Genomic DNA, 25,328 nt, shown 5'->3' on the forward strand with positions numbered 1-25,328 from the left:
ACACTTACCACATGCATGCACATGCTCACTCTCTCCCTCCCCCCACCCCAAACCCTTCTTTCTTTAGGAAAGATTTCAGAATCTGAAGTCTAATTGCAGAGGGCTAGAAGTTGAGAATGTTGACATTTCTAAAGCCATCATCCATTGCCTGGCTTTCACTTCTCTTCGTTTCTCCAGACCCCTCAGCCCTGCATCGTACCCCAGGCCAAGAATATGCCTCACTGCTTAGAGAAGGAGAAGGACTTGGTCCCCACTGCCTGTTTGACTGAAGTAGTTTCTGTTTTAAGGAGCTGACAGAATCCAGACAATGGGGAGAAGAGGAACAGTTTGGGGTGGGGACAGGGACCAAGTGTATATTTCTGGAGCCCAGGGCACTGAGACTGCTCAGAAAGGGGCCGCAGGAAATGAAACAAGTTCCTGGCCACCCCCTTCCTCCCTGTTTGATTTCAGCCTTGGAGCTGGGGGCTGCTCCATGCTCTTCTATTCTCCTCCCCCTTCTCCCCTTCCTCATCCCTGGGAAGGGTGAGACCACAGCTCGGCTGGGTGATCACTGAGGTATGTGTGTTGCCTGGGCATGGGGAGCTCTTCCTTGGTAATTAGGAGACATGGAAATTAACAGCCTGTGCCGTTTGTATTAATTTGGTAAATAAGCCAGAACAATTTCATTAGTGGCACATTGATGTGCTTGGGAGCAGGAGGACGCATCCCACTGTGAGGCAGCAGGGCCCACTGGCTGCCCTGGCCCACAGTCAGGCCAGGTCCAGCATCTAGCTGCTCTCCTGTAGGGCGTGGCTGGCTGGCAGCACCCACTGCTTTGGCCCTGTGATGGGGAAAGACCTCCACTGAAGAGAAAGGGATCTGTCTGTGCAGGTGGTACAGGGACAGTCACACACTTGAGCTCATCCTATCAACCCCACTTGCCTTACCTTCACTCTGTATTTTATGGGAGGACTCCCCGGGTGTAAGAAACCCAAAGCTTTCAGAGTCAGGGAGAATAAAGGAGCTCATTAAGCAGGGATTGGCCGTTTCTGATGAGAAGACCCTTGTACACAGCTCAGCAAAGCAGGACAGCTGCTGAATGTAACCATCCCACCAGGGCATCACTGGCATTTGTTGAAGGGAAGAGGAAGCAGTTTTGTTACCTCATTCAGTGCACAGGACCCCTCCTCATTTTACCATTAAGGAAACAGTCTAAGAGAGGTCAAGTGAATTACCCAAAAATTCACAGCTAGGACTAGGAGTTGATATCTGACTCCAGAATCCATGCTCTTTCTGCCACCGCATGGCCCAGTCAGTGTGCTCAGCTCTGGAGAAATTTCACAGTCTGGAACAAGCTTCGTTCCCCATGGAGCTGACAGTCTACTTGGAGAATGAAGACATTTAGAAATGAAATAACTGCCCCTACCAGGAAGTAAATAGTTTATGATGATCGTGTTGAAGCATTTATGTGCCAAGCACTTTTCTAAGTGCTTAACATATTTATATTAGTTCATTTAATCATAACATCCTTGAGGTAGATGCTGTTGCAATCCCAGTTTTACAGTAAATAGAGGCACAGAGAACTTAAGTGGCACCCCAGAATTCATGCAGGTCTAGGTTGTCTGGAGCCAGAGTCCACACTCATAACCTCCATGCTGTACACTGCCCCACAAATGCCAAAGGGAGGGTGAGCCCATAGGCATTCAGAGGGTGATTCATGGTAGGCCAGGGATCAGGGAAGCCTTCCCGGAGAAAGTGGCATTGAAGCGGGCAAAGGTGCAGTCCAGGTATTCAGCAACCTCAAAATCCCCACCCACTCTGCCAGCATCAAGAGCAGAGAGCAAGAGATGCTGGCAGACCAGCAGGGCTGCAAGTGAGGCAGACTGCAATGGCTGTCAACATCTGAAGGTCACACTGACCTTCAAGCCTCTAGGCTGTTCGCTTCTTAACCAGTTACCACCAAGCCCCTTCCTCAGTGTGGCACCACCTGCCCCTTCTTATAGTCTCTCGGGAGGTACCCACCTCCCCCAGAACCATGTGTCTTCCTAGGTCTCAGCTTCAGCGTGGGCACTAAATAGAGGGGAATCAAGAGGAGAGCCCTCATCTGTCCCTCGCCAACGCTGCTTGTGTACATGCACACACATACTCTGGTGCCCTCAAGGCCATATCCACACACGTGTGCACGCCAGTGCATGCTCTCATACGAAGCCTGCTCCCAGCCTTCTAGCAGCCTGCGGTAGTCACCTAAGTCACCTAACGCCTAAAGTCACCTGCCATTATAGGAGGCCTCCTGTGGAAGCTATTGAGTCCAGAACTCTTCCTGAAACACTCCAAGATGCCCAAGAGATGAGAGGCTATGTTATAGCAGTTTGCAAATTACACAACACTCCACCAGTAGGATCTCATTTAATGCTTGCAGTAGCCAGTTGGACAAGAAGAAATTTCTTGTCTATTTACAGGAATGAGCCTCCCCTAACGTGTCTTCTGTTTGAGGCAACTTGTGGGACATGTCTCTTTATAGTCTCCAGTTTGCGGCAACTTGTGGGAATTAACTCTATGTGTCTATACAGTATACAGTCGATCTTCATTATTCACCGGTTACATATTTGCAAATTCACCAAGATCTATTTTTGTAACCCCAAAATCAATACTCATGGTACTTTTGCAGTCATTTGTGGACATGCACAGAGTGACAAAAAAAATTGAGTCACCTGGCGGGGCACATATCCATCTTAGGTGGAATAGGGTAGAACAAGACAACACTCTGTCTTCTTGTTTCAGCTCTGATGATATAAACAAGTGTCCTTCTCACAATCTATTTAGCGTCATGTTATTGCATTTTTCCTGCTTTTTGTTGGTGGTTTCACAGTTTTAAATGGCCCCCAGCATAAAGCTGAAGTGCTGTCTAGTGTTCCTGAGTGCAGAAATACTGGGATGTGCCTTATGGAGAAGATACGTGCGTTAGATAAGCTTCATTCAGGCATGAATCATTGTGCTGTTGGCCATGAGTTCAGTGTTAATGAGCCAGCAACACATATTAGACAAGGTGTCTTTAAACAGAAACACAGAACAAGGTTATTTATTGATTTGATGAAAATATTGTGACCAGAGGCTCACAGGAACCCAAACCTGCCTTTCTCCTAGGAGCAATGGTTCAATATTTGCAAATTCTCCCTATAGAACAAAATTACCATAAATAACAAAATTGAACTGTATGTATATATCTCTGTATGTGTGTATCTTTTAATTAAGAGAAAATGTCAGAGAAATTTGAATCCTTGAGTTGAACAAAGAAATGATACTTGTACAAACATAGACCCACATAATGTTACAGTTAAGTCATAACTTCCTGGCAGTCAATGTAAAAGAGAAACATCAAAGGATGATCACACACATACAACCTGCTTAAACCTCTGCTTTCAACCTCCGTAATTCTCCCAGAGTTAGAGAAGAGTCACACTGAATTCCACAGCCTCGTCCAGGCTGAGGTTTGTGGAGAAGGATAGACACCGCGTGGGGTTTGGCTAGAGAGGAGCCAGCCCACCTTCCCTGAGTGCCTTTGTTTGATTGAGAAATTACTGTGGCTGTGGCAGCTGTAATAAAAGGGAACAGAGCCCCATGGGCGACAGCTTTATTGCCATCTACAACCCAAGATGGATTCGGTGGCAGCACTGTGCCCAAGGCCAGAGATTTCTTTCCTAGCAGCTGGCTGGGCCCAGGGACTTGTCAAGCCCAAGTTAGTATATCGATTGCAGGCAACAGGCTGGTTAAGTGTGAAGTTGGTGCTCACCTGCGCAGGAGAGCCTGGCTGCACCCTGCAGTGTTGGCCCCAGGTGTGGCTGCTCATTGCTGGGTTCCTTCTCATATAAGCCCTGGAGAAAGGTGAGCATGTGGATTGCAGCCTCAGAGAGCGAGGTGTGAATGTGGGGTTTGCCACGTGGGTTGGGGTCTGAGCATGGGCACCTCACAGGATAGACAGCAACTGTGCGTGCCTGGTTGCCTCTGCAGCCTATCTCTGATGTTCTTGCACCAACCCCAGCAACCCAGTGCCAAGAGCCACACTGGCCCACTGCAAGCTGTCTAGTGGCCTGCCAGGCCTGGAGAGAGGCCTTGTGTCCAACCAGGGCAGATATCCTTCGTTTTAGGGAAAGGACACTTGGCTACTAAAATTGTGGAAGACGAGAGGTCAGGGAATGCGGAAACTGATGTGGGCCTGCACTCAGTGTTGGCTGGGAACTGTACCAGCCTCATTTGCTTTTGGCCAGACTTGTGTCCAGGAGCCCCTAAACACAAGGCAAGCAACCTCTCTGTTCTTCCTTCAGCTTCCCCAGAATTCCTCTAGGACCTGCTGCTTCTTGACCTTAGCGTGTTTGATAAAGCTTGGCAAGTTAAGAGGAACAAGTCTTCTCATGTATCATTTTGCCCCTCACAGGTCTTGTCCACCCCTTCCACACTACCCCCGCCACTTCCCCCAGCCCCTGCAGGCATGACAGCCTGTTCCCCATTCCTGGCCACCCCCGGAGGAGGCGCTCAGTCTTCCAGTGGCCGAGCTTCTCCTTTGTTCCAGCGCCCTGGTCATTTGCAAGGTGGATCCAAGGTGTTGAAACCTGAGCAACCTCAGATTTTGCCCACCTGCCCTTCTCTCCTACAAGAGTAGGTCCTTCAGTAGGTTAGTTGCCAAAATTAGAGACAGGAGAAACTGGTTTTAACACCCACAGACAGTGGACTCTGTCATGAATTCAGGCACTGGGTCAGCCCAGCCCAGAATTGGGGCCAGCACTTTGCCCAGGCTCTACTAGTGAGCGGCAGGGTCCCACGGTCCTGGATGGTGGAGGGGGCAGAGGTATGGCAGTGGAAGGAAGGGCTGCTCCTGAAACAGAAGGCTGTGGAAAGTGGGTATTAGGGAGGGGGAGGGTCTTTTCTGCCAGGAGGCAGTGTAGAGAAGGCATTGGGGAAACCTGGATTCTGCTCTCAGCTCTGTCCCTTAATAGCTACACTTCTCCAGTGCCACCTACAGAATCAACATGGACTGGACCTATATGTTCTCCATTATCTCTTTTTGGTTAATAACTCTAATAGACTCCACACATCCCCTTCTATACCATACTCCAACTTCAGTTGTCATTGAACCTGCATTTCCTCTTGAAGGATCAAATGTGGGCCTCAAGGACGCAGAGGGTATTCAAGGATGGGAGGAAGTGAGGGTCCTGCCTCTCGGGCCCTGCCTGTTTTCCTCCCCGCTACCTTCTCTCTGCACACCCAGACCACCTCTGTGTTCTTCTGGGGAGGCATGTCATGCAGTATCCCTCATCCCTTCTAACCTTCTGTCACTGGCTCCAGCTCAGACCTCGAGAATTCCCAGGTATTTAGACATTCATTTTATTGCTTAATCGAGCTTGAAGGCATTTAAATTAATACAAGTTTTTACATTTGGCAGCAAAGACGTTTATAGGCCCCTTTAGCAGGGAAAGAAAGAGGTCAGGAGAGAATCAAAGAAGGAATTTATCCTGGGCTGTGGCCTTCATGATGTGGGAGCAGATCAGCTACCATGAGGGCCACGATCCTGAGGCTGCCCTTTTAGAAAAGCAGTCAGTGCTAGATCTGGGATCCTGGGTCCTCAGGATGAGACAGTCAGTGGAGGAGGCCTTGAGGCCCGTGGAGATTCCTTTAGGGCTCTGGGTTCAGCCACAGCCCACACCCTTCTGGCCACTCCTTCTGTGGGATTGCCTCTCACTGCCCTTGCGCTGATGCATTTCCTGCCCACATCTTTCTGCCTCTCCTGTCCTCTCCCCCTCTCCTCTCCTGCTTTTCATGCAGCCACTTTAATTACCTTCATTAGACATGAATTCGTTCAGCTCTACCAGGAAAAGCAGCCTCCCTCTCCCCAGGGGTTGCCTCATTCCCTAAGGACCTGCCTGTCTTCTAGCACAGAGCTGGGGTGGGTGCTGAAGAGTGGGAGGCACCAAGACCTCTGCCTGCTTCTTCACTTGCTCCTGACCTTCAGCTGCGTGTTCTCTCTCTGTCTCTCTCAGATTAAGGAGAATCCCGTTTGCCCCGGTAGCTTTCTGCCACAAGGAGGGGAAGGGGCTCTGAGAAGAGAGGCGAGTTTTGGGGTGTGTCTGTTCCCGTGAGAGGCTGAAATTGAAGGGTTCTAGGGGTTCCCAGAGGTTGGCAGCAGCTGCCAAGGCCTGTGAGCCCAAGGCTCCGGCGCTGCTGTCCTCCCCACAGGCACAGCCCCTGCACACTCAGGCCTGGCCCCCGCAGGCTTACGCCTATCTCTCTGTCCCAGGTGGAGGTGGAGGTGGAGAGCATGGACAAGGCCGGCAACTTTATCGGCTGGCTGCACATCGATAGCGCCAACCTGTCCGTCCTGCTGGTGGAGCACGCACTCTCCAAGGTCCACTTCACTGCCGAACGCAGCTCCTACTACAAGTCCCTGCTGTCTGCCGAGGAGGCCGCCAAGCAGAAGAAAGAGAAGGTACGCGTGGCAGCCCAGCTGTGCTCTTCCTGCCCTCGCGTCCTCCTCACACATTAATGCTGCTGCCTCCAGAGAACAGGAGGAAGTCGTTCTCTCATCCCCACACTGAGTAGCCCAGGAAGGTGTTGGTCTCAGACCCCACACCAAGGCCACACACAGGCGAGGAGAGGCTGCCAGCTGAGGTGTCCTCGGCCACAGCCTGTTGCAGACCTGAGGTGGGCCTGGGCTGCCAGCCCGGAATGTCATCAGTGATTCCAGGCCTGCTCAGGTGGGCCTGAAGCAGAAAGCTGTCTAGGTGACTGGAGCCATGGGACAAAATGCCTGGGGCGTCCCTCCCTCCCCAGCCCTGACCCTTCTCTGTCAGTGCCCTCAGAGGGACTGGGCGGCCCAAGCCCACATCTGAATTTCCTTCACATTGCCCCATGGGGAAACAACCCCAGGAGAGGCCTCTAGCTGTTAGGACAAGAGATTTACAGCCCATCAGTCTCTTTGGGCACCGAATTGAAGAGACAAGGAGGGTGGGGTGGAAAGTGGCTTTTGGAAACCAATTGACAATTGAGGAACCCAGTGGTTTGGAGGTGGGAGCCGGGCTCACTCAGCCTGTTGCTTTTGACTTATAGCCCGGCCCTGATAATGGGGATAAATCAGCCGGCCACCAATTTGTCAGGGCTCCTCCGAGCTTGAGGAGGATTCGTGGGACAGCCGTGCTGAGCCATAAATTTGTTCCAGGAATAAATGCTTCCTTCCCCATGGGGCAGCCATCTGGCTCAAAACTCACTTCCCAGAGCCAAGGCCCAGACACCTGCCAAAAAGAGTCGGGGGCTTTGAGGCCCCAGAAGCACCACATTCTTCACCAGCCCCAAGAAGCTGCCTCCTCATTCAGGGCTTCTCTTCTCCCCTCGGGACTGTCCTCCTGGGTCTCTCTCTATCTATTCTTCCCACCCCCTGGGGATTGGGGCAGGCAACCAGCCCCTTGGTGGTAGAGGAGAGTGGAGGTGGAAAGACTCCAGGGAAAGGTGGACCACAAAGCTAGCACAGATGAAAGGGATGGTCGGTGCCCTGGAGGAGGCAGCCACCATCAGACCTCAGAGGAGATTCCCACCTCCTGCTCACATCAAGCCTCCTCCTCCCAGAATGAGGGGGAAGCAGGCAGCCTCAGCTCCTACAGGAAAGGAGTCACACGGCTTCTTCCTGGATTTCCTGCTTGTGACAGCTGAACTTAAGACTGCCACCCCCATGTCCTCTGCCTGCTGCAGGGAGAGGGGGGAGAGGCGGCGCTGGGGCCTCCTGTTTAAAGGTTGGCACTTTCACAGAAGAGTTAGCAGCTGGGGGTAGAGCGGCAAGCCCCAGAGTCTAAGGCCCAGAGGCCAAAAGCGTCTTCGTCCTTGCCCTGCTTCCTGGCTTTTCAGCAGTGAATCTGGAAGCCACCTTTTCAGAGCTGGGCGATCCTCTACCCTCTAAGAGTAGAAACCCTAGAGGAACCCAGGGGAGCACAGGGAGGGGACTCTGGCCTGAGATGGAAGGGTGGGTTCCCTGCCAGGAGCTGTGCTGAACTCAGCATCGTTATTTACTGCACAGTGGGTTTGTCTGAAAGAGCCCAAGTCACCATTTTGCTGGTGCCACTTGATGACGCTGAGGAGTAATTACCAGTGATTAATTACTTACACGGCCTGCGTGTTTTTATTCCAGTCCAATTAAAATGCAGTGCACAACTCTCAGTGCTAGGGCCTGCCGCCTCCTGGGTCCCTCTCCTGCAAATCCCGGTCTGCTTGTCAAGGATCCTGAGGAACCAAGGCTGGCTTTCTTCCTCCTGGAGGGGCTGTTTCCCAGGAGCAGCACTAGCAGAGCTTTGTAGCAGCTCTCAGAGTTGGCTGGACCCTGATAAGAGCAGCTGGTGGCCGGCTGGGGGACAGTCACCTGAGTATCTGGGGTGTACCCAGCCTTGTCCCACTTGACCCCACAAGGACTGCCTTACCTGTCAAGAAACAGTGGTTACAAGATCCTGTTAGCATCAGGATGCAGGAATGTTTGTGCCTGTAGCTAACCAAGGAAAGGTAATGCTGAGGGATTCTGTGAGACCAGGAAGTGCAGAAGGCTTTAGGGAGTGTGATTATGTGTGCATGTATTCGTGAGTGTGTCTGTCTGGGGGAACCTGAGAATGCTGGTTTCCCAGCTACAAGGGCTTAACTGCCTCCCTGCTGAGTGTAATTCCTCCCTGTGCCCTGTGGATGCCTCCTCAGTGAAGAGGCTGATAGGGCCCTCCACTTCCTTGGCAGGAGGTAACCCCCACCTCCTCCTCAGCGGCCCTGGGCAGACCCGAGGACCAAGGAGGGAACCACAGATGACGGATGCCTGTCCTCCCTCCTTAACCCCACCTCACACACGTGCTCAGCAGGGCCCTGCACAGGGCTGGATTGGCCATCGATTGGCTTTTATTGAGCTTGGCTTCCCTGCTGCAAGCCTAAAGGCCGCCACCACCTTGGCCCCTCGCCAGCCCCACCCCTGGAGCCTTGCAAGCAGCAATGTTAAACAGGATTTAGAAAGGAAAGACTCCAGCCAGTGGATTCTCCATCCACAGTCCCCATCACCTGCCAAGAGAAGGACCTGGGCCTCCCTGTGGAGGAAATGCAGAGAAGAGAGAGGGCCAGGGTGGGGAGAGGACAAGAGAGACAGCCTCCATTCCTGACCTGCCTGGTCTGTGCCTGGCTTGATGGGCTCTTTCCCTCAGGGTGGCTGCAGCAACAGAACACAAGGAGCCCCAGAGTGTAGAGGGGACCCGAGCAAGACAGGAACTTGCATGGCAGAGCAGCCTGGAGCAGATGAACAGGCAGGAGGGGCCTCCATCCACCCTTCCCAGTCTTGCTCTGTAGCCGGGGCCATTGGGGGTGCCAGCAGTGCCCTGCCACGGGCAGAGCTCCACCCTGGCCTTGGCCTGGAGAGACACTTCCCCCACCTGACCACAAACCCTGGCATCAGTCAGCTGGGACAGCCTCTCCACAATAGCAGGCTTAGTAACAGCCTCTCCACATGCTTAGAGATGGTCCATGAGCAAGGGCAGACTGTCCTGTGGTTGGCTCTCCCAGAATTCCTAGGCCCTGCTGCTTAGGTCAAGCTCAGGACCCCTGTCCTCTGCCCCACTCTTTGGTCATAGAGGCTCTTCCCCAGCTCCTCCATCTTTCAAGAGTCTGGGGTAGAGCCATACAGCACTAATTTTCTGTGTCTGGGTGTACAACTACTGTTCCTTCTGGAGTTTTCCTTGTCGTCTCCCCAGAGGTCCAGGAAGAGGAGCGTCTACAATGGGGATTCCCAGAAACCAGCTTCTTGTGGGAAATCTGAGCTGTGAGGGGCTGAGGATGGCTGTGGAAAGTGGCTGGGTCTGGCAGGTGTCTTGCCAGTGAGTGTGTCTCCTCCATGCACCCCGGCTCTGCAGAAGGGCAGCCTGAGCCAAATGCACCCTTGTTCTAAGGATGGGGACAAGGGCAACCACGCCTGTCCCAGCTGACTGACTCCTTCCCACCAAGGGGCCACCTGGCCAGCCTGCATGGACCAGCTTGCTCATGTGGCTGCAAGTCCCAAAGAACAGCTGGTCACCTCCATCCCCACAAGGAAAGAGGGAACTGTCATGGCTGCACTGCCTGAAGGGCCAAAGGTCAGCCTCTCCTAGAAACAGAGTTCCTTTATGTGAGGAGGCAGCTGCCTCTCTCCTACCCTCTGGATGCTTCTTGGCAACCTCGAGTGCCAGCCACTTTGTGTATGGAGACACCTTGCTTCTGCTGTCTTCTCAATTCAGGTGGCAGTGTGCACCGCCCCACCCACCACGAAGTGAGCTGTGGCACCTTGTCACAGGACTGGCCCTAGTGCTGGGGGCTGAGGGCCATCCCCGAGGCTTTGGTTTGCATCTTCCGTGACCTCACGCCTGCTGCCCACCTGAGCCTGCTGGGAAAGAAGCTCCACCCCACTCTCCCCAAGGAGGAGACCTGATGCTGTCACCCAAGGCACTTTTACTTGAGGAGTCTTTAGCAGTTTCTGCTTTCACCCTGTCAGTGTGTTCTGAATTCATCAACACTGCTGAGGGGCCGCCTTCCCCCACAGCCAAAGGAGCAGGGTGGGGCTAGGATGGGAGCCCTCAACAGCTTGCAGGCTCAGGGGCCACAGCCCACTCAGGAACCAGCACAGAATGCTGGTCTCTGTTAACAAGCTCAGTGCCAGGAAAGGAGGGAGCTGGCAGGAAGAGGGAAGAGCCCCTGCATGGGATGCAGAGCAGAGGACGTGCTGAGGGATTCGGGACTGCAGGGGTGCCTGCTGGTAGGAATGAGGGGGCAGACTCCTGGGTCAGGAGGGCTCCATCCCAGCTCACTTAAGGTAGTGCTGACAGTCTCGTCTCTGAGGCCAAGTGAGTCCCACTGATCCTCAGAGCTGCAAGGGTCCCAGAAGGGCTGGGAGCCCAGGTGTCAACAGGAGTGACTGGCTAAGTAGATACCAGGGAACTTCCAGCTCTGGAGGCCCAGGGGGAAAGCCTCAGGCCCATCAGGACATAGGCTTGACATCGGAAGCATTTATGGCTATCCCCTGGCCCTTTCACAGGGAAGCCCACAAGCTAGAGACCCACTTCCCCACATGGGCAGGGAGGCCCTTGAGGGATTAGGGCCTCTGTCCTGACTAGAGGCAAAGCTGTGGGTTAAAGTCCTGCTGCCTGCCTCCTCCCCTCTGGCCAGCCAGGGCTTAGGGGACTAGAAGCAGCAGTGTGTACAGAGGTCTCTGGTGATGGGGACAGGTGTTAGGGTATCGGGAGCCTGGAAGGTGGAAAGGGTCAGGAGCTATTTGGGTAGGAGGCCAGAGCCCCATACCAGGGGCCCACATGCCCAGCCACAGAGGCACTGCTTGGTGTAGGATGGTGGAAAGCTCGGGCCTGGGAGATGTCTCAGTCATTCCCCCATAGCCGCTCCTTCTAGTGGAAGAACACACACTCAGGCCGCGTTAAAGGCAAAAGTGTGGGGTCTGGGTTGACCCAAGGTGGTTCCAGAATTCCAGCATTCCTGCCCTTCTGCTGTGTCCTGAAGCTCCTGAGGAATCTGCATTTCAGCTGAGAGAGAAGAAAAGGGGACCCAGAAAAGTTTGACCAATGTCAAATGGCAAGTTCAAAAACAACAGGGACATGAGGCCTCATCTCCTTCCCCACCCCCCACCAACAAACAGCTTTTTCCTCCTGGTTGGTGGTGTTTTCTCAGGGATACCTAGTCAATGCCAAAATGCCCCTGGAAGAGCTCTAGTGCCAGGCTGCCTAAGTTTGAATCCTGATTTCACTACTTCTAGCTGCAAGCCTGTGTACCTCAGTTTTCCCATTTGTAAAACAGGGATAATACCAAGACCTACTCAAAGGGTTGTTGTAAGGACTAAATGAATTAATATTTGGAGAATGTTTAGAATGGTACCTGGCACCTAATAAGCACAGAAGTTTTGGGCAAATACTTTTAATCATCCTTATTCCTGTGTGTGTCTGTGGGACCCCACGTGTGATCCAGTCTCTGCACTCTCCCACCCACCGTTCCTGCTGCTCAGCTGGAAAGCCACCTCCCTCCCCTGCTTTGACAGACCTCACCATTTGGATAATCTCCTGGCTGCAGGATTGGACTTGACACGCTGTCACGTCGAATCAGCTTCTGAGCCACTGCAGCCCTGACAGCACAGGGCTTGGGGAAGGAAGGGAGAGAGGGAAGGGTGGAGAGCACATGGCCCAGCTGCTGGGCTGAGGTCAGAGCAACCTGCTGGCGGTGAGGAGGACGGAGAGAGGGAAAGTTGCTGAGCAGAAGCATTCTTGGTGAGCTCTTCCCCAGCCTAGGGCTGTGGCTTGGACTGCCTCAGGAGCGCCAGGGGCCCTGTGACAGCAGGAGGTCCTGCAGAATTCAGAGGCGCCCTGCTGAGTGCCACAGGGAAGGGAGATCAGGAGCCGGAGCAAGAGAGGTGCGGGTGTGAGGAGCCCAGAGCCAAAGAGTTCATGAAAGCAGGGCTCTCACACTCAGATGTGCATGAGATAGCCTGGGAGTCTGGTTTTGCTCTTTTTTACTCTCTGGGATGCTCAGAACAGATTTTAATTTGGTAGGCCTGGGGTAGGATCCAGGGCCTGCATTTTTAATAAATTCTCTTGTTGGTTCTGATGCCTGCCAGAATTTGAGAACTGCTAGATCAGAACTTTAGAGAACCCACCTTTCCCCTCCGAGATAGAGGGCTTCAGGGGCTCAGCCTGGTGTGAATCGAGTGCCCCACAGTCACTCACCTGGGGCCGATCCCATTTGCCAAAACCCCTTTCCCAGTGTCTTTTTTTTTTTTTTTTTTTTTCTTTTTTGAGATGGAGTCTTGCACTGTCGCCGAGGCTGGAGTGCAGTGGCATGATCTCGGCTCACTGCAACCTGTGCCTCCCAGGTTCAAGCGATTCTCCTGCCTCAGCCTCCCAAGTAGCTGGGATTACAGGCGCCCACCACCGCACCCAGCTAATTTTTTGTATTTTTAGTAGAGATAGGGTTTCACCATATTGGCCAGTCTGGTCTTGAACTCCTGACCTCGTGATCCACCCGCATCGGCCTCCCAAAGTGCTGGGATTACAGGCATGAGCCACCACGCCTGGCCTCCCAGTGTCTTTTATGACTTCACTTCCTCGCCCTCTTCTCACCTCTGCTGACTGAACATGCAGGTCTGGGCCCACTATGAGGAGCAGCCCGTGGAGGAGGTGATGCCAGTGCTGGAGGAGAAGGAGCGATCCGCCAGCTACAAGCCCGTGTTTGTGACCGAGATCACTGATGACCTGCACTTCTACGTGCAGGATGTGGAGACCGGTGAGTGCTCAGGCCGCTGGCTCGTGGTTCCTGGCTTGGTCCAGCTGGCGCTGCCTGTGGGTAGGGGGCCTCTGCCCAGTGGGTGGGAGGAACAATGCCTAGGCAGTCCAGGAGCCTCCCCTGAAGAGCTCACGTTACCGCCCCTGTCTCCCTGCCTTGTCCCACTGCTCCTCTGGGCTTGGAGTTACTTCAGGAACCTTCACATGAGCCCTGGCGTGGGCTCAGGCATGGAGGTGCTGCTGGACAGGTCCTCTGGACGCAGGTGAGATAACCAGGTTTATCTGGGCGGAGCTCTGAGTCTCTTAGGTGACTGTTTGTTCCCACATACCCCTGGCTATGCTGGGCAGGAGGATTTGTAGCCCCCAGAGTCTGTCAGGCATCAGCCAGGCATTGCTCAGCCCCTTTCCCTCTGGGGGAGCAAGGAGTGGTGCTGGGTTTGTCTCTGCTGGGGTTTCTCCTTCTCTAGAGGTTAACATAGCCCTGAGTGATAGCCAGTTTCCATGGAAACAGGCAGCGCTCTAGGGGAAGACATCCCCGGGCAGTCTCTGAAGGACCTTCTCCTCCTTCCATCCTGAGTGGTGTGCACTGTGGCCAGGGTCCCCTGGGCAAAGACCTGGGGTTTCTGGAGGCCAAAGGGCAGGAGAGAGCTCTGGCAGCCGCTAGCCCGACTCCACCTCCAACCGCTTACACTTTCCACCCTGACCCCCCTTTTCTCATGGCCGCCCTGTGCAGGGAAACAGTTGAGTTTGGAGCAGAAGGAAAAGCTCTTAGAGCTGCCTCTGGGTCCCAGGAAGCAAATCATGGTGGGCAGAGGTGGGCAGAGGGGGCTGGAAGTGTCAGCAGCACTTGGGTAGTCCCCCAGATGGCAGGACACAGCTCTGCCCAGCCTCCTCAGCCCACCCCAGGCCCACTCCAGCTCTGTCTCAGCCAGTTCCCTCTAATGCTATTTCCCAGGCAGCTGCCTTTGTGGCAGTGTCATTTCACCAGGAAAAACTTGACCATTCCTGGCCCTGGGCTGGCTGTGCTTGAAAAGGAAAAACGCAAGGGGGAGGGGTAGAGATGGAGCCGATGAGCCTTCGGGATTAGGTTCTCTTGAGGTCAGCCACAGTCCTGCTGAAAGCTGCTCCAGTAGTTGCCTGAATGAACCCGGGCGGTGGCCAGCCTCTAGGGCTGGGTCATGTGACAGGGAATGAGTCTTGTAGTGGTGGTCTCAGTAGGAACAAGAGCTGTTCCTGGGCAGAGGAACCAGCTAGAATCCACCACCCCAAAATCCCCGCCAGCCCCCTAGAGAACTTGAGGAAAAGGATGCGATCACTCCCAGGCAGGCTCCACTCAGCCTCTGGGTCCTGCTGGGGAGGACCCGCCTTGACTCAGAACAAGTCCCTGAAGTCTTAGAGAGCAGAAATCTGAGGCAGAAAACAAGAGAAAAGAGAAAACCGTGTGTCCTTAGAATGCTGGAAGAGAAGGGAGTGAGGCCCTTCCTAGCAGGCCACCTGGGGATTTGTGGTGGGCTCCAGAGAGGAAGGCCCCTGCCCTCTGGTGGCTCCATGGTATCCATGGAGATAAACCTCAGGATCCACAGCCCCCCTCTGCTGAAACTTTTCATCCCCTCTCGGGGGGCATCCTCTCACCCTGTCTCCCTTCTTTCAATTAAAGTCTTGTCTTCAAAAAGGATCTGACGAAAACATTGCCATTAGCTGCAAATGACCAGTGAGGCTCTGTAAGGACCTCCCAGAGGGCTTTGCCTGTTGGCAGGAGGCAAAGTCCTGCTTCTGTTGCCTTGGAGCAAAAAATTGAAAGTAGACCAAGTTAGGGAGGAAGCTGTCTGTCAAGGCTTCTTAATCCCTGGAATTTCACTGTCTATGGCAAGGAGCACTGTCTAAAGAGAATTATAGAGGGCTGACCACTGGGTAGGGGGAGGGGCGGCTGCTACCTTCAGGCCTCTGTCGTGTGGATGCAGGACCAGTGGCCTCTGCAGCAGCCTAAGAGTGGACATACATCCCTGCATGCTTATGCAGAGTTTATTTTCAATGCGGCTGAATTATTAAGCACCCTGCATGCATTGGGGATTCTACCAGGCTTTGTGTGAGTAAACAGAAAGAAGTGAGCTATGCTCTATGCCCAGAAGGAGCTCACCGTGTAGTAGCAGGGAACTTATAAGGCTGACTGTGGCAAGTGTAACAACAGACGTATGTTGCACCCTCCTTATAGCACTGCCTTGGGCCCTGAAGATAAAGAGAGGAGTCCCACACTTAGACTACACATCCACAGTCACCCTCCTTGCTTCTGAGAGGGAAGGGGCAAAAAAGGTCTGAGACTGAGCTAGAATCAGGGTCAGAGGGGACAGAAAAGGGGAAGCCACAGGGGACTGATGCCTCCTAGAGTCAGGGTGGGAGGATTCTACAAGGAGCCAAGGAGAGAAACTGAGTAGGCCCTGGGTGTTGCCAGAACAGGCAAAAGCAGCAGATAAGCAGCAGGACCACTGACCCAAGGTCAGAGTGCTCAGGGAAAGACAAGGCAGGGAATCCCTCCTCCAGTGGAGCAGGGGCCCTGAGTAGCAGGGTGGGATAGTAGAGCCCCAGCCCAGCAGCACTGGAAGTCCTGTTCAGCATGCATCTTGCAGGGTGACAAGGGTCAGAGGGGCCAAGTTTGAATAATACTGAGGCTCTAGGCCCTGATCCAAGAATCCCTCCCCCATCTTCCATGGCTTCAGTCCTGGGGCCTTTTCCCCGGTGGTGTGGGGCCCATCCTTCACCCCTACTTTTGCCCCCTGGGAGGCAGTGGACAGTGGCTTCTGTCAGGTACTACCTCTGTGGCCTAGGCCAGGAGCTGGCCTTGCGGGAATGGGGTACGGGCTGGCCAGCTCTCACCCTGGAGGAGGCTGTTTGGTGTTGTCCTTGCTCCCTGTCTCCTTGCTTTCTCCACCTCCTTAATCAAAGCTCAGGCACATCCCAAGGGCTCCCACACCCTGGGCCAGCAGACTGGAGAGCTGAGATGGCAAGGCTGTGTGTGCCTTTAAGGCCCAACGTGTCAGCAAGTCACCAGTCCCACTTCTGAAGGCAGATGGCATGAAGCCTCTCGAGTGAGAACCAAGAGGGCTTGCCTGCATGGGTTGGGGACAGAGCCAGTGCTGCAGTGCACCCCAGAATTTTACATTGAGCTCCCTCCCCAACCCCTCCCAGAAAAACCCTACTGAGGCTTCGAGGAACCCAGCACCCAGGTCTTACTGTGCTCTTCCTCCCTGGCAGGCACCCAGTTGGAGAAGCTGATGGAGAACATGCGCAATGACATTGCCAGTCACCCTCCTGTAGAGGGCTCCTATGCCCCTCGCAGGGGAGAGTTCTGCATTGCCAAATTTGTAGATGGAGAATGGTAAGCCACTTGGAAAAGCAAGGCAGAGTCTTGAGCAGGAACAATAGTAGGGCTGTCCTCAGGCCTCAGGCGTTGCCTTAGCAGTCTGGTTTCCCCAGCTGGTTAATGGTGGCTCCCAGCAGCTCTCCTGGGTGTCCGTCTTCATTGCCCATAGCCCATCTGGGGCCTCGCTCTGGCCTGTGCACCCCTACAGTCCAGCCAGACAGAAGTGGCTCCTTCCTTCTCTCCTGGGGGATTCCAGGGTGGGAGCCCTGGCTGGCTGGCTGGCCGGCTGGCTGGCCGGGCTGTCCAGCACACCCCTCACCCCACCCAGGAAGAATGATGTTACAGGGGGCCACAGTAAACCTAGACCAGCTGCCCGACCCTCTTCCCCAGCTGTCTGGGACATGAGCAGCAGTGCTCACGGGCCGGAAGAAGGTCACTGATGTGTAATCTACCAAGGAAGGGCCCATGGCCTTCCCAGGGTGACGAAGTGACTTGAATGTGTTCCCTGCTGCGGCCGCCCAGACAGATCTGCTGGCTAATTACAGCTGCTGTTCAGTGCGCTGGGTTTAAACAGCAGACATCAATCTAGTCATTAGTCTTGTTGCTCTATGCCCCAAGGACACATTAATCTGCTCCACATGCTCCTTTCTCCCTCTTCTGCTCCCAGCTATGCTCTGATTCCATTAGGTGGTGGCTACAGTGCCCGAGGCTGGGCCTAGATGGAGTGCAGTAACTGTCCCGTGACACCCGTTGAACCCAGGCAGGGAAATGCTGTGCCCCTGCCCCGCCACTGCTGAGGCTCTGGGAGCCCAGACTCCTCAGGGCTGTCTCTTGAGCTCTGCCCATGATGCCATTGCAGGTACCGTGCCCGAGTAGAGAAAGTCGAGTCTCCTGCCAAAATACATGTCTTCTACATTGACTACGGCAATGTGAGTGTTGGGGACCAGGGTGTTAGAGGGGCTATCAAACACAGCAGCCCCCAGGTCAAATCCATCTGATCTCTCCAAGGTCCCTCTGAGCTTACCGATAGAACAATGAGCATTGGGGCATCAATGCTGTGCGTGTAACAGGCCAGGCCCCCTGAGTAACCTGGCAAAACTGGGGTCTGTGACCAGTGGCTGCAAGCACTGATAGGTCCCGCGTCCAGACCCCATGGATGGGTGTCCAGCCACACCCACAGTTCCTCTTCTTCCTGAGGTCTGTGCAGAATGGGGGCAGGGCCTCTGTAGCACATGGAGGGCCTTTACACCCACAGTTCCTGGTGTTCAAGCCAAACTGGGTGTTTGTTCCATGCGCTAATCCCCGGCACATCCCTAAACTCAGGCTTGCTGGGAAGGGACAGTCACAAGGTGACAGTGACTGACTGGCACCATTGAGAGAAAAGTCTCTCTGGCTGGGCCTGGGAGTCTGCTGACAACTCCTGGGAGATTCTCTTTAGGAACAGCAGTGAGCTGGTGAGAAAGCTGTCGTTCAGGAGGGTGACACTCCTGAGTCATGGCTCTGCTTGTCTGCGTACCTCCCATGCCTTCCTCAAGTACTGGGACTGAGGATCTGTTAGTAGAGAGCCCAGAGTTGGGCCATGCTCCCCACCCATCTCCTGGGAATACACAAAGGAAGAGGTCCTGCCAGAAAAGCGTGAACCCAGATGCCTGGGCCGGAACCATAGGCAGGCCTGGTGACCACAGGGATACTTGTCTTAGTGTGCTCCCCTAGCCAGCAGCTGGAGCACCCCCTGGCCTGTGGGAACATAGTCAGGGAACCCATGTCACAGACAGAAGGGCACTGGGAGGAAATGGAAAAGCGATTAGAGTCCAGTTATACTGTGATTGTTTTCATGGGAACCACTAGGTGTGCCAGCACCAGGCCCAGAGTGAGGGTATGAGCCACAGCTCCCCATCTACTGCTGGGCCAGCAGGGCACGTTCTCCCCAGACTTCATCCACTGGGGAGCCTTTGTACGTTGCAAAGTGGAACCAAGTCATGGGATGAACAGGGTGGCCCAGAGTTAGCATTCCCAGAGGCCTTGGCCACAGAGAACTGTCCTGTGAAAGAGCAAGGGAGCAGCGAGTATGTGACATGTTGGCCTGCTGCTTCCTCTGCAGAGAGAGGTCCTGCCATCCACCCGCCTGGGTACCCTACCACCTGCCTTCAGCACTCGGGTGCTGCCAGCTCAAGCCACGGAGTATGCCTTCGCCTTCATCCAGGTGCCCCAAGATGTGAGTCTGGAGTCTTCCTCCTTCCAAAGGGGACTGTCCACTGACACTTAGCCGCTGCTGCAGCCCTCATGGGCTGACAGGAGAAGATGGAAACTATGACGGTCACTAAGTAATAGTACTCAAGAGATGGGAAGTTGAGGAAGATGCCACTGAGGAGGTAGTATTAGAGCATTCCAGCTAGTTCATAGAAGCAGGTAGGCCAGGGTGCATTTGGACAAAGACTAGACCACCACAGCTGGATCCCAGGGGGCTTTTGGGCAGTGGCAGGAGGTGAGACGGGAAAGGCCTTGGTGTCGTGGGCTTGTCTGCCCTGGCAAGGAGTTTATTCTTTGTGCTGTATAGGCAGGAGGAATGTGGCACCATTTCTTAGAGAAGTTTGACGTGGTCCAGTGTGTTTCTGAAAGTTAGTTCTGATGGCACAGTGAACAGAGGGACTAGAAGGAATGGGTGGGAGACAGTTGTAACAGTCCAGGCTAGAGACGAAGGTGGTGCTGGGTTTCTTATGTGTGGATGTGTTGCTGTTGGCCAAGAAGAATGAGAAGGAGCGAATTTGGGCACTGGGACCTCCAGGCAGCCTTACAGTTTTCAGTTGGAGAGTGAGATGAGACCTGGAATTTATGGGTCTGTGTAGTTAAAACCATGCGGTGTACAAGATTGCCCAGATTGAGTATGTGGAAGGTGTGATGGGGAGGAGAGAGAGTGTTAGGAAGTGCTGGGGTCCTGCCACCTTAGAACAGGAGCCCAGAGGGAGCATATGCAGCCAGAAAAGAGAGAACCCATGCTGAGGGTCGTGGATACCCTCTGTCCCCAGAAACAGAAAGCCAGTCTACAATGTCCAGATCCCCCAGGAGCTCAGGCAGGTTGAGGCTTCCCAGGGGCTGCCCTTGGCTTTAGCTTTGAGAAGGTGCCTGGTACCTGGAGTGAGAGCTGTGTGAACACCATGGTTGGCACTGTCACCAGATAAAGGGTGCAAATGAAGAATAAGCAAATTTACTCTCTACCTTTTCACAAAGTTGCTGAAGGTCAGGAGAGACGCAACAGAAAATGCTGAAGACAAGTATCACAAAACAGGTCGGTGAAGACAGACATGTGGAGTCAGGTGCAGTGGCTCATGCCTGTAATCCCAGCATAGGAGGCCAAGCAGGGAGGATTGCTTGAGCCCAGGAGTTCAAAACCACCCTGGGCAACATAGCAAGACCCTGTCTCTTAAAAAAAAAAAAAAAAAATTAGCTGGGTGTGTTGGCACACACCTGTAGTCCCAGCTAGTCCCAGCTATTCAGGAGACTGCAGTGAGAGGATCGCTCGAGCCCACAGGTTCATGGGTGCAGTGAGATGATGGCACCACTGCACTCTGGCCAGTCCCTATCTCTTTTCTTTTCTTTTCTTTTCTTTTTTTTTTTTTTTTGAGATGAATTCTTGCTTTGTCGCCCAGGCTAGAGTGCAGTGGCACAATCTCGGCTCACTGCAACCTCTCCCTCCCAGGTTGAAGTGGTTCTCCCACCTCAGCCTTCCGAGTAGCTGGGATTACAAGTGCCCGCCACTACGCCCAGCTAATTTTTGTATTTTCAGTAGAGACAGGGTTTCACCATGTTGGCCAGGCTGGTCTTGAACTCCTGACCTCAGGTGATCCACCCACCTCAGCCTCCCAAAGTGCTGGGATTACAGGCATGAGCCACCACACCTGGCCTGGTCCCTGTCTCTTAAAAAAAAAAAAAAGACAGAGACATAGGATGTCATGGGCTTAGTGCACTGGAGCAAGGTCCTGCTGGAGGTAGGAAGTGAAAGGGCACCAAGTGTAGGTGAGCTTTGAGTGGGAAGAAGTCACTTTTCCTCGGAGGCACAGGGCAGGCGGGTGGGAGCACAGGGTAGGAAAGAAAGGGGTCACTTGCAAATAGTCTCTGGCTGAGGGCAAGGAAAAGAAAAGAAAAGGGGAAGGCTTCCTATCCAGAGCCTGTTTCTGCCTCACTAGGGTTCTTTCTGGTTTGTTTGTTTTTTTATTTTTTTGGGGTTTTTTTTGAGGCCGAGTCTCACTCTGTCACCCAGGCTGGAGTGCAGTGGCACAATCTCGGCTCACTGCAGTCGAGCTTCAAGCGATTCTCGTGCTGCAGTTTCCCAAGTAGCTGGGATTACAGGCATGCGCCCCATGCCCAGCTAATTTTTGTGTTTTTGGTAGAGATGGGGTTTCACTGTGTTGGCCAGGCTGGTCACCAACTCCTGGCCTCAAGGGGTCCACCCACCTCAGCCTCCCAAAGTGCTGGGATTACAGGCATGAGCCACCATGCCTGGCCAACCTCACTAGGGTCCTCTGGGGAGTAAATTACAGGCCCCTGCTGGCCAGACTTTCTTGGGAATCCATGGACAGGAGCTGGGGCCCAAGTGGTTGTTCTCTGGCTTGCTCTGACCTGAGTGTGTCTCTGCTCCAGGATGATGCCCGCACGGACGCCGTGGACAGCGTAGTTCGGGATATCCAGAACACTCAGTGCCTGCTCAACGTGGAACACCTGAGTGCCGGCTGCCCCCATGTCACCCTGCAGTTTGCAGATTCCAAGGGCGATGTGGGGCTGGGCTTGGTGAAGGAGGGGCTGGTCATGGTGGAGGTGCGCAAGGAGAAACAGTTCCAGAAAGTGGTACGTGATGTGGAGAGGCAGCCCCAGCATTGCGCCACCACCCTTACAGAGAAAGGGACTGTTCCACAAGCCAGGAAGGGAGCAGGGAATCCACCATCCTGCTGTTCCTGCTGGGGAAAGATAATGGATTTGGGTTTGTTGGCGTTTTTTTGTTTTTGTTTTAAAGCTAATTACATCCCAAATTAATTGGCTGCAGGTTTGGCTGAGAATGCAGCTGCAAACTAGAGCGGAAAGCTTCCCTCCCCATGTACCCCCAGGTGACAGGCGAGAAAGCTTTGCCAGGGGCGATGTGGAGAGGGTCAAGGCCTGTCCCTCCCGCTCTCCCAGTCTCTCTCCAACAGACAACTTCCAAGTCAATAACCAACTCCTAACACCCAGTGCCACCCCGAGCCAGAGCTGTCGAGGAGGCAGCACCAAAGGGCCCAGAAAGACTCTGCCACACAACCCTCTGGCTATTTGGAAAGCCCCTTGGACTTGGAGTCCTGCCTCCACCATTCTAAGAGGAGAAGCCAGCCTCCTGAGCCCCATCTCCCTGCTTATGAAGTGAGGGGAGCACTAGCTGCCTTGCCACTTCTCAGGGCTGATCGTGATAATCAGTGCGCTCATACCTGGGAAACAACTTGCACTGCGCAGCCTTTGGTGATTAGCTTTGGGCTCTGGATACAAGGCAGCCCCTTCCACCCAACACTGTACATTTCTGAGTCCCTCTCTACCCTCTCACCAAGCAGCCACTGAGGCCCTATTGCAGACCAGCCCTGCTTCCCAGCTGGGAAGGAAAAACCATCCAAGGAAAAACCATCCAAGAGGGCCAGACTTGGGGAAGCTCGGGCCCCCCACAGAGCTGCCGTCTCCCAGCAGAAAGTGATGAGAGGGCAGCAGGATGTGGCCAGCTTCTCCCTATGTTCCCTCAGAGACAGGGGCAAGAAAGGCAAGGCATGAAAACCAAACACTTTCCTCCTCTTCATCTCTCTTCCATTCGCCCACTGCTCTCCCTTCTCCCAGCCCTCCTGGCCTTTCCTCTCTCCCCACCGCACTGCAAGCCCACATAATGTGTTGGTGGCTGTGCAGGCTGATGACTCACTGGAACGAGACACCCCTGTGGGCTGCCACTGTGTCTCAAGAGAAGCCCAACCCCTAAGCCCCTCTGGATAGACCCCCGCTTTCCTTAAGAGATGGCTCCTAGGAGGTCAGCTTTAGCCTCCCTATAGAATTGGAGATCTTAATGTACCCCATATGAAACTGCCCATAATGCCCCTGCTATCTAGAAAATTCCTTCTGCCGCAGTCCCTGAGATAAACACCTAACATGTTCATTTATTTATTCATTCTATCAGCAGACATTTATTGAGGGCCTACGGTATATCAGAGAGCAAGAGACAGCACCCCTGCCCTGAGAAGCTTACATTCAAGCATGAGGAGACAACAATTACAATGAACATAATAAGTAAATTAAATAGGATATTAGAAGATGATAACTGCAGTGAAAAAAAGAAGTGGAATCCAGGGAGTCAGGAATGGGAGGGGAAGGTTGTATTTGTATTGCTCTTGTTTGGTTTGGTTTCTTTTGAGACCAGGTCTGGAGTACAATGGCGCAGTGCCAGAATCATGGCTCACTGCAGCCTTCAATTCCCTGGCCCAAGTGATCCTCCCATCTCAGCCTGCCAAGTACTGAGACTACAGACATTCCTGGGCCACCATGCCTGGCTAAATTTTTTTTTTTTTTATAGAGATGGGGTCAGCCTGGTCTTGAACTCCTGGGCTCAAGTGATCCTCCTGCCTTGGCCTCCCAAAGTACTGCAATTATAGGCCTGAGCCACCACACCTGGCCTAGGTTGTAATTTTAAATGGGGTTGCCTGAGACCTCATTAAGAAGGAGATACTTTACCGCACACCTGAAGCAGGTGGGAGAGGTAGCCAGGAGGACGTGACCGGAGGAGCGTTCCAGGCAGACAGAAGAGCTAGTGCAAAGAGTTAAGGGAAAAGCCAGGAGACTAATGTGATTGTGTTTTGCGTTTTACTCTGAGGGAACTAAGGCTCCATTGGACAGGCTTGAGCAAGGGAGAGCTCTGGCGCTGACCTAAGCATTCTGCAGGGTCCTGCTGGCTGATCATTTGAGGGCAACTCTGACCACTGCCTTTCCTCTCTCGTCCCTCCAGATCACAGAATACCTGAATGCCCAAGAGTCAGCCAAGAGTGCCAGGGTGAGTTCTTGCCTTGGGAGCCCCCAGAGGGTACCAAGTTGAGGGGTTTAGCCCTCTGAGTTCCGGTGGGTCCCATATCCCTGAAGAGCTATTGTCTGTTTTTTCTTACAGCTGAACCTGTGGCGCTATGGAGACTTTCGAGCTGATGATGCAGACGAATTTGGCTACAGCCGCTAAGGAGGGGATCGGTTTTGGCCCCCAGCCCCGCTCACGCCAGTCCCTCTTCCTCTGTTGGGAGGGTGTTTTCAACTCCAAACCCCAGAGAGGGGTTGTAGATTGGGTCCAGCTTTGCTTCAGTGTATGGAAATGTCTTGTAGGGTGGCATCGGGGCTGCAGGGGGGACCCCAAGGCTTTCTGGGGCAGACCCTTGTCCTCTGGGATGATGGGCACTGCTATCCACAGTCTCTGCCAGTTGGTTTTATTTGGAGGTTTGTGGGTTTTTTTTTTTTTTTAAAAAATCCTCAAATCAGGAAGAAACATCAAAGACTATGTCCTAGTGGAGGGAGGAATCCTAACACCCAGGCCAGCCGCCAGCTGGCACCTGCCTCTATCCCAGACTGCCCTCCTCCCAGCTCTCTGTCCAACTGTTGATTATGTGATTTTTCTGATATGTTCATTCTCAAATGCCAGTGTGTTCACATCTTCGCCCTGGCCAGCCCATTCTGTATTTAAAGCTTTTGAGGCCCAATAAAATAGTATGTGCTGTCTGCAGCCCTTATTGGTCATAGTGTGGTCCAGAGCATGGAGTCTTGGCAGCTTCAGCCAGGAGGAGACCTGGACACTTGAATGACCCCCAAGATAGTCATCCAAATGCCTGGACATTCTCCCTAGAAATAGAGCCAGCTGGGGAAAGCAAGGCAGATCTTCAGAGTCTGAGCAAGCAACTCCTGGACCCAGTGGGCACCACTTGGCACCATGGCCATCATGCAGGAGGCTACAGGTCTTTTTTGACTTATTGCACATGGTTGTTTTCAAGGACCTTAGAGAGTTACAGCAGCTTGGCCAGCAGCACCCAGGACAATTTACCCGCTGTGAATTGCTGGGTCTGGCCTTAGGCAGACCCTGCCAGATCCCCAAGAAAGGATTCAAAAGGGAATCAGCTGAGAGAAATGAGGTGATTTCCCTAATTCCTGCTGTGTCTGGGATAGAGTGGGTTAGAACGCAGGCCTCCTGGTTCCTCTCTGAAGAACAGAGCTAGGAGGACCGGCGTCTCCAAGAGGAACCCAGGTCCCAGGTGAGAGGCCTATCTGCTCCAGGTTAGCCATTGCTCATGTCTGATTTGATAAGCTCTCCCCAAAAGTCCTCAGGTAGAACTGGCCCTAGAGCTCAGAATCTTCAGGCTGCATGTAGCCCTTGAGGGAGGAGCCATGGTGGTGTGAGGCCAGGAGTCCCGGAGAGAGAAAGTCAAGTGTGAGAGTCACCACTCCCCATACCCACGGTGTCCAGTGCCTCATTATTCCTCCACTAACAGCATTACCTGTGTGCCCCCGCCCCTCCCTGGCACATACTTTGGTGAAACTTGGCGGCACGTCTTTCTGACAGCCCCACATCCCACCAACATTCTGAACTGGGGTGATGCTCCAAGCTGCCATATAAAATTGACCCTTTGATCTTGGGGGCTACAGGGACAATCAGTGGAGGT

At 53.6% G+C, this 25,328-nt stretch overlaps 1 protein-coding gene across 1 annotated transcript in view; it reads left to right on the forward strand.

Annotated features, from left to right (window-relative positions):
* SND1 (staphylococcal nuclease and tudor domain containing 1) overlaps positions 1 to 24,397 on the forward strand; it is a 433,869-nt gene extending 409,472 nt beyond the window's left edge. Inside the window, 8 exon segments of the mRNA NM_001135474.1 lie at positions 6,269 to 6,457; positions 13,146 to 13,287; positions 16,536 to 16,659; positions 17,504 to 17,573; positions 18,746 to 18,859; positions 21,283 to 21,486; positions 23,642 to 23,686; positions 23,798 to 24,397. Coding sequence (NP_001128946.1) covers positions 6,269 to 6,457; positions 13,146 to 13,287; positions 16,536 to 16,659; positions 17,504 to 17,573; positions 18,746 to 18,859; positions 21,283 to 21,486; positions 23,642 to 23,686; positions 23,798 to 23,863 — 954 coding nt within the window. The 3' untranslated portion in view covers positions 23,864 to 24,397.
* Positions 24,398 to 25,328: the final 931 nt, after the last annotated feature.

The sequence above is a fragment of the Pongo abelii genome, chromosome 6, assembly GCF_028885655.2.
Source record: "Pongo abelii isolate AG06213 chromosome 6, NHGRI_mPonAbe1-v2.0_pri, whole genome shotgun sequence".
NCBI classification, from domain to species: Eukaryota; Metazoa; Chordata; class Mammalia; order Primates; family Hominidae; genus Pongo; species Pongo abelii.